Below are 8,862 nucleotides of genomic sequence, written 5' to 3'. Positions count from 1 at the left end.
AATGTCATCCTTAACATAAATTTATATTAGATATTTATCTCTAACAATTAATCTTATTAGGGTGAAGACACATTATACTCACATACAACTTATTACAGTTACATATGAATGTAAAGTAATCTTTTTTTTAGAATATTATAATTTTAATTTTAAACATATAATGAAAATGACCTATTGTTAAATAATATTTTAAACAGTTCTAACCAAAAATAAATAGATAAATACTATTATCTTCTTAATTTTATATTATTTTATTTTAAAAACACATATTCACAAAAAAAGAGGACACCAAATTTATGTTTCCTTAAAAATATGGGCACAAATGAATATAAAATAAAAACATAAGAATGTATTTATATAATAATAATATGATTTTAATTTTCTATCTTTTAAATAGAAATATACAATAATAATTATATATTAATTATAATTTTATATGAATTACTATATTATAATATAATAATAATTGAACAAATTGTAATGAAATAATAAATAATTAAATCTGATATCTTAACATACTTTATCTATATTTCTCTAAAGATAAGTATGTTAGTTATTATAAAATTCTAATTGTACTAAAATTTTGATGTCATATAATTGTCTTTATTATTTTATATTAAAACTCTTGGAAAAACTTTCAATCGCCCAAGTTTGTGTGCATAGTCAAAGTACCCATTTATAGAAATCCATTAATCAACCAATTCTTTACACCCGAAATGATCGAATGAAAGCTCAACAAGTAGAAACCTGCAAGACAAGCACTCCATGCAAATCAAACCCATAAAACAATAATAAATTCAAAGAAGCAGAAATCTAGGAAATCAAAAGCTTCGGAGTCTCCAATGAAATAGAAATAATAATAAACTTAGAAAGAAGAACAGGGTGTACCCAAAATCTGTCCACAACGGTTGTTTGGTATGATCGGTTGTTCCCTTCTCATTAGCTCACCATAAATACACCAAATCCTTCTCTTCTCCCCCATTCACCGCATACGTAATAGCCTCCCATTACGTTAAATGAATCTTCACGGGTTGGTAGGTTGGTGAATACCCGGATATTTTGGGCTCATAAGAAATTAAAAGCTTTCAACTTTTGTAATAATGTCAAATCTGTACTAATGGCCTGTTTCGTGTTTTGTTGTGTTGCTCTTCTTCTGAAGAATGGTTCGTGAAACATGGGCATCCTTATTATTACAACGTTTATGAGGCATCGAATCTAAATTAGGCAGAGGCACCATAATATCTGCTGGACCCTTTAATTTTGCTGCCACCAAGATTATTGCTCAATACAATCCCACACTTGCAGACCAGATATTATTGTTGGTGTTCTGTAAATACCATCTTCGCAGGAGGATTTCTTTATAAGAGCCTTTCGTTTTCTTGGGTAAATGCATTCTCTCTTCTTCTTGTTGTTTCTCTTTGTTTTTGCTTTCTAAGAAGGTGAGAGATTTCCCATGAAGATCAGAGATAGTTAAATTGTAATGTTGTTCTAGGACTTTTTAAGATCTTTTTACTGGACACTGAGTTTTTGTTTGATTTTTTTAGTTTCAGTGCTTTCTATAATTTTGATGTTAAAAAGTTTCTTTATGTAGTTCAATTCAGAAACAAAGCATTTGATTTGTTTCTGCTTTGATGTAAAAAAATCTTTTTGGCAATTGAATTCAGAAACATAGCAGTCTATTGAGTTATTGATTGAGATAGATTATGACAGGAGGTAAGGAATTAAAGATCCCAATTTGTTTTTATAAGGCTAGGAATTTGTTTACTGGTGACCTTTCAGTTGCTGGATTTAGCTTTTTTTCATTAGGTGCTTCTATGCATGTATCGTTATGCTTGTAAACAACGTTTTTCTAGTTTTATTTCATGAATTATTGACCGTCAAGCACATTTTCTTGTTGCAACAATGCCATGCATTTGACATTTTGAGCTTTTGAACTGTATGTTGGTTTTTTATCTGTTTTGGTTATGAGAAACTTAATTCAAAAGCTCATATTCAAAACCCGAAAATGTGTTGCAAGAAAGGAAACTTGGAAAAAATCACATGAATACATCTTGTGGATATTTCTAAATTTGAAATATATATTTGGAAATTTATGATTTTATTGGTTAATATTAGAGTCTTTTATGCCTTTTAAGTAGGGTATCTCTTTTAACGACTCGAAAGAAAACTTCGTACCTGGCGTCCGTCATTGTAGCTATTTACATGCCATATTTAGAATTGGATGAGGTAGATACACCTAATACGAAACTTAGCTGTTCACCTAATTCGACATTCATTCAGTTCTATTTACCAAAAAACGAATCTTTAAAGATTAAAGATAAAAGATGCGTGCTACAGTGCACTTATTCAATATTCTAACGTCTATACATTTTAAACATGTATCTTAGCTATTTTCTCTTATCTATAATATATGAAAAATTCAAATAATTTATCCAATCAAGCTCATTTGAATGGATGATAAACAAATGTCTGGTATATGTTCAAGAAAGCAGAAGTTTTGTATTAGGGTTTAAATCAAAGGAAAACTTTAAGTTTACCATAAGCATTTGAAGATAAATAAATCTTTTTTACATGTTCAGGAAATCAGAAGTTCTGTATTTGAATTTCCTTGTGATTTGACTGAACAGTAGAAAAATCGAAAGAAAGTATTAAATTTATCCATTCAACGTATTGCATTTGAAGATAAACAAATCTTATTTACTTGTTCAAGAAAGCAGAGATTTTCTATTTAGATTTCCTTATGATTTGACTAATAGTACAATAATCAAGCTTATTGCATTTGAAGATCAACAAATCTTATTTACGTGTTCAAGAAATTTTACATTTGGATTCCCTTATGATTTGACTGAACAGTATAAAAATCAAAGAAAGTATTAAATTTACCCATCAAGCTCATTGCATTTGAAGATAGACCCACTTTATTTACCTGTTTAAGAAAGCAGAAATCTTGCATTTGGATTTCCTTGTGATATGACTAACAAACAGTACAATAATGAAGCTTATTGCTTTTGAAGATTAGCAAATCTTATTTACATGCTCAAGATATATTTGGGTTTCCTTATAATTTGACTGAGAGTAATAACTCACTTTGTCTGGTTTCTTGCGTTGCAGATTCACCAGATCCTACCAACAAGATTGGTACATGCTCATCAATCTGCTACAGGACTAAATGGCCTCGATGAGAATCCAGCAGTCGAATCCAAGCGACAACAATCCCTACACAACTCTGAACATCAAACCAGCGCAGGTGAAGCCAACGCCAGTGGCATCCCCAAGCCACCCGGCACTCCGGGCAAAATTCTACGACATAGAGGCCAGAAATCTCTTCTACAAGATCACCCCGGGCGAAAAAGCTCCATGGATCACCCGGCTCTTCTCAAAGTCCGAGCCCATCACAAAGTACATCCTTAAAAACATAACTTGTCAGGCCCGAGCGGGCGAGATTCTGGCAATAGCCGGGCCCAGCGGGGCCGGAAAATCAACTCTCTTGGAGCTCATGGCCGGCCGAAAGAGTCCAACCGGCGGGAACAACTCGGTCCTGGTGAACAGAAAACCAATGAACGGAGCCCAGTTCAGAAGAATCTCCGGGTACGTCACACAGGAAGACGTTCTCTTCCCGTTTCTCACAGTGGAAGAGACGCTCATGTTCAGCGCCCGGCTTCGACTCCCTGAGTCGATGCCGAGGTCCGAGAAGACCACCCGAGTACGAGGTCTTCTGTCTGAGCTCGGACTCTTGCATGTGGCCGAGTCCCGGATTGGAAATGATCGGGTCCGGGGAATCTCAGGTGGAGAGCGCCGGCGGGTGTCGATAGGAGTCGAGGTCATTCATGACCCCGCGGTTCTTCTGTTGGACGAGCCCACCTCGGGCTTAGACAGTTCTGCTGCTCTACAGGTAAAGACATTCTTAAACATCACACACTAAGTAAAAGTCAGTCAATTTTGAGTATTTGCCACTTTTAATTTAGGAATGAAGTATTAATGCATGTGCAATGTTTAAATCGGTCGTCTATAAGTTGAGTTTGGATAAAGTAAGTCAAGTTTTGATTAGGAATCAAGTGTTAAAGGGTGATGTTAAAACCCTACAAATTAAACTTGGAAAAAAGTAAGCCAACTTTGATTATTTAGCACTTTTAGTCTAGGAATGAAGTATTGTGCCATTTTTTTTGCTACAAATTAAGCTTAGAAAAAGTAAGTCAACTTTTCTATTTAGCACTTTTATTCTAGGAACCAAGCATTTTTGCCATCGAAGTGAAACACACTGTGATTCATCATCAATGTTCCGTATCACACTACATGATTCGGAACATCGATGGTAAAAATCTCAACACAATCTAATCCATAAACCAACCAATATAAAAGCAAGTCAACTTTGATTATTTAACACTTTTAGTCTAGAAATCAAGTATTAATGTGTGATGTTCAAACAGTATGCTACAAATTAAAATCAGAAAAAACTAAGCCAACTTTGATTACTGAGCATTTTAGTCTAGGAATCAAGTCTTAATCTGTGATTTTTAAACCGTCCTACTACAAGTTAAGCTTAGAAAAAGTAAGTCAACTTTGACTATTACTAACGTATGATGTTTAAACCTGCGTGCTACAGATAACGGTGATGCTGAAATCAATGGCAGAGTGCCACAGACGGACCATAGTTCTGAGCATACACCAGCCGGGTTTCCGACTCCTCCAACTGTTCGACACGATTCTCCTCCTCTCCGACGGCTCGGTTTTCCACAACGGGTCCCTCGAGCAGCTCGAGTCGAGGCTTCTGTTATCCGGACATGACATTCCGCCGCATGTGAATGTTCTCGAGTACGCCATCGACGGGCTCGGATCAGTACCCGATACTCCGAAAACAAATGACTTCCACCATGCCGACTCGCGGGTCTTGACACCTCGACTGACGAGTTGTCATGCAGACCCAACTAACCGGGCCGTCTATGCGAACAGCGGACTCTGTGAAATCGGGATTCTGTCCCACCGGTTCAGCAAAAACGTGTTCAGAACAAAAGAGCTTTTCGTTTCCCGGACTCTCCAGGCGCTCGTAGCAGGCTTCGGGCTGGGAACGGTTTTCATGAATTCGTCAAAGGACAAAACTGGGTTTCAGGACAAGATGGGATTTTTCGCATTCAGTCTTACGTTTTTACTCTCTTCGACCACAGAAGGGCTGCCGATTTTTCTCGAGGAGCGTAACATTCTGATGCGCGAAACCTCCCGGGGAGCATACAGAGTTTTCTCGTATGTCATTGCAAATGCCCTGATTTTTCTTCCATTTTTGCTGATTGTCGCAATGCTTTATTCAATCCCCGTGTACTGGCTCATCGGCCTGAGCAAAGATCCCGAGGCGTTTCTGTTCTTTGCTCTCGTCGTATGGATGGTTCTGTTCATGGCGAACTCCTTCGTTGCATGTTTCAGCGCCCTGGTGCCCAATTTCATCATGGGTAACTCTGCAATTGCTGGATTAATGGGGGGATTTTTTCTCTTCTCTGGCTACTTCATTGCAAAGGAAAACATCCCTGATTACTGGATCTGGATGCACTATTTGTCATTGTTCAAGTACCCATTTGAGGCGTTCATCATAAACGAGTATTCGCATGTTGGTGAAAAGTGCCTGAGTACTGTTGCAGGGCAGTGTGTGCTCGATGGCAATGGATTGCTTACTCAGCGCGGGTTGAATCGGTCTGATAAATGGAGCAATTTGGGCGTCATGCTCATCTTCATTGCCGTTTATCGTATGCTTAGTTACTTCATTCTTTGGTACAGATGCTCGTCTAATCGGAGATAGAGGCAAAATGTTTTCTTTTTCATTTTTTTTTGTGAAAAGGTGCAACTTTTCTGTTCGGAATCCGGATTTTTTTGGTGAAACGGTCCAATTTTTCTGTATGGAGTCTGGATTTATGCTGGTTCAAACATTTTTCTGAAAAAAGTTTCAAAATTTCGATCTTTCTGAAGAGATCAAATTGCAGTAAAGAGCAAAACTAAAACGTAATTCAGAGATTGCTTTTGCGTGTTGTCAGGGCAAAAGAAATCTGCATGAAACTGTATTCGATCGTCTGTTTTATTCCTTGGATCTGTTGTAGGTGATCTTCCCGACCTTCCTGTATAGCCGTTTAAACAGCCCGTTTTTTCAACATCTTTTAGCTAACGAAGAAAAACTAGAGGTAGATGGCTTCCAAGCTCAAAGCTGGTCCACCAGAGACTTCATCGTTGGGCACCTTATGGCATCCTGTACAGCTTCTGCTTGACTCATTAATAATGAAATAGTTCACGTTCTCGCATCTTCATTTTTCCTCTCATAATTTATTGCAATGAAATATATTTATTCTGATTTTACTAAATTGGTAATGTTCTTTATTTTAAACTAATTAGATTATAAAATAAATATTAAAATTTAATATAATAATCTGATTTAAAATAAGTATTGATGATTCTTTTATAACTATTAAAATAATAAAGTTCTTTCCATTTGATAAGAGAATTCAAATTTTGAGGTAATAACTTTTGACAAAAATAAAATAAAATTTTGAGGTAATAATGCAAAATCGATTATATAGATTTCAAATTTTGAGGTAATAATGCAAAAAAGATTACATAGAGTTCTTTATATTTTCTTTTGGTCATGACTCAAAAAATGAGTTGACATGAGAAAAAGTCTTGGAACAAGAAGATGCTTTGCAAAATTGTAAAGAGAGTTGATTATGGTGCTTGCAACATTTTACATATATCTATTAATAATTAGGCAATTGGGAAGCCTTAATAGCGAAGCTAGGATCAACCTAGCCACAAACATAAAATATCTTATAGTGGAAGGGTTTCAATGATTATAATCAATGCAATAATGAAGATAAGTTAAACTAGTGTGTTAAGGGGATCTTAATTCTAAGATAATTCTTCTACATAATTACTTGTGCATTTCACACAAAACAAATATCTTCAACATTGTAGTAGAGTATTTAACTAATAAAAGAGTGCAAGAAGTGTTAACAATATTTATAGTCACAACTCAAATCCGGAAAATTTAGCTTCAAAATTGTTTTTTAGGAGGGTGTGTAATATTTGAAAGAACATGTTTATGATCTAATGTAAATATTTGGTATGCTGAAATATGATTGAAAAGATCATTATTGAAGAAGGGAGATTGTTGATAAAGAATGTTTTCAATCATTGTTTTGTCATTGCTGTCAAACTTGCTATTTGCTAGAATGACAATTACTTGTAAGATCCAAGTACTATCACTTAGTTGATTCATGAAGAGGATTTAATCAATAAGATGTAACAAAAGCACCTAAGGGAAATGTTGAGTTATGGTTTTGTAATGAAGTACAAGGATCAGTTAAGACAATGGTAAAATAATGTATTGATAATACACTCGAAGATACATAGATTGGCTACACTTAGAAACTCTTGAAGAATAAGTTGTAACAAAACTATCTACAAAGCTTGACTAAATTCATTAGTAGGTGCCGAGCAAGTTAGTTCATGCCGAGCAGAATATTAGTAAGTGCCAAGCAAATGCAAAATCTAGTGTATGTTGAGTGAAACAAAAGATGTTGATCAAGTTCAAGTGTCGAGCTAGATAAAATGTAATAGGTGCCAAACATCAATAAAACTTAGTTGATGTTGAGTGAATCCACAATATGTGTCAAGCATTAGAAAGTCAATAGTGCTGAGCTGCTGCATTATTTGAAAAGTCAAAGATTCGCCAGATTTGAGCTAACAAGTTTGTTACCTTGAATTTTGTGAACTAGATGGAAGATAAGAATGTTGAGTTGGTGGCACAAAATTCTAGGTTAACCATTTTTAGGCGAATACAGGTAGATTTCACATGATATTTCTAGAAGAAACAAGATAAGGGGTAGACACATCATATCTTACCTAATCCATTCCAACCCAAAATAAGAACAGGAAGATTAGAGCATAAAAGTATTCCAAACTTCTATTTAAGGAGTTACAGGTCAAGAAGAAATAGGGGTTTGGGAGAGTTTGTGGTGTCAAGGAGAAGACATTGAAAAAGATAAATAGAGTACATAGACTCTACTTTGATAGGTGACCGCAGAGGTGATTGTATTAGCACAACTAGCATGGAGACTCAAGGAGACAAAGCTTGAAAGAAGGACAAGCTGTAAACTGAAAGCCAGGAAAATTTGTGAACTGAATTGAGATCTAAAATCTGTAAGTTATTTTGTGAGTTATATAAGATCAAAAGCCCTTATTATTACTCTTTAGCAATTGTATCAGTTAGGGAAAAATCCTATGGACTGAGGTTGGTTTAACAACCATTTTGTAAATCTTTTAACAGGGTGACATTCCAAGTGAATGTTCTAAAGTCCTTTAACCAAGCCCACTTCTAACAAGGTGGTTGAAATCCCTTAACTAGGTCACATTTAACAGTGTGTTTTGTAGCCTTTAATAGGACATGCCTTTCATAGGGCATCACTTCAAAAGAGTGAGAAAGGAGTAGCATGTTATTGGTGGTTTTTTCCAAATTGGGTTTTCACATAAATCACTATTTCATATATTGATTTTTCATGTCTTATTTCTGCATTTTGATTTATCAGTAACTTGCTAAGAAGAATGTTTAGCTTGGATGCTTGGTTAGTTTAAATGGGATCACTATACTTAGTGAAAAAGTTTTATTTGGACATCTGGATCTTGAATAACTAATTCACCCCCCCAGTTATTCTAAAGCATTTCTAACAATTGGTATCAAAGCCATCTACTGATTTGGTTTATAGGTAGTAGAAGCAGAAAGATCAAGATGTCTAAGAGAGGAGTTCCCAAGCTCAACATAGATAACTTCGCTGCATGGAAAAGTTTAATGAAGCAACACCTTGGATCAATAGGTGATCATGCACAAACCTC

The 8,862-nt window shown here is 35.4% G+C and overlaps 1 protein-coding gene across 2 annotated transcripts; it reads left to right on the top strand.

Annotated features, from left to right (window-relative positions):
* The first annotated feature begins 1,100 nt into the window (after nucleotides 1-1,100).
* Nucleotides 1,101-6,278, top strand: ABCG10 (ABC-2 type transporter family protein). Of its 2 annotated transcripts, none has more exons than XM_089793567.1 (3): nucleotides 1,101-1,383; nucleotides 3,112-3,892; nucleotides 4,604-6,278. In XM_089793567.1, exons 2-3 carry the CDS (start codon nucleotides 3,170-3,172, stop codon nucleotides 5,783-5,785), a joined length of 1,905 nt encoding a protein of 634 aa, XP_089649693.1. In that variant the 5' UTR covers nucleotides 1,101-1,383; nucleotides 3,112-3,169; the 3' UTR covers nucleotides 5,786-6,278. The 2 variants fall into 2 exon arrangements, with proteins under 2 accessions (XP_089649693.1, XP_089649694.1); XM_089793568.1 differs by lacking the exon at nucleotides 1,101-1,383 and adding an exon at nucleotides 2,865-2,984.
* Nucleotides 6,279-8,862: the final 2,584 nt, after the last annotated feature.

Source organism: Cupressus sempervirens, chromosome 7 (genome assembly GCF_028749045.1).
Source record: "Cupressus sempervirens isolate cs-2001-9-10 chromosome 7, ASM2874904v1, whole genome shotgun sequence".
Lineage (NCBI taxonomy): Eukaryota > Viridiplantae > Streptophyta > Pinopsida > Cupressales > Cupressaceae > Cupressus > Cupressus sempervirens.
This window is presented reverse-complemented; position numbering and strand designations above follow the sequence as displayed.

Coding starts and splice junctions, on each gene's coding strand:
- ABCG10 (XM_089793567.1), top strand. CDS start 3,170: ATGGCCTCGATGAGAATCCAGCAGTCGAATCCAAGCGACAACAATCCC. Junction 3,893..4,603: donor ACAGTTCTGCTGCTCTACAG/GTAAAGACATTC, acceptor TGCGTGCTACAG/ATAACGGTGATGCTGAAATC.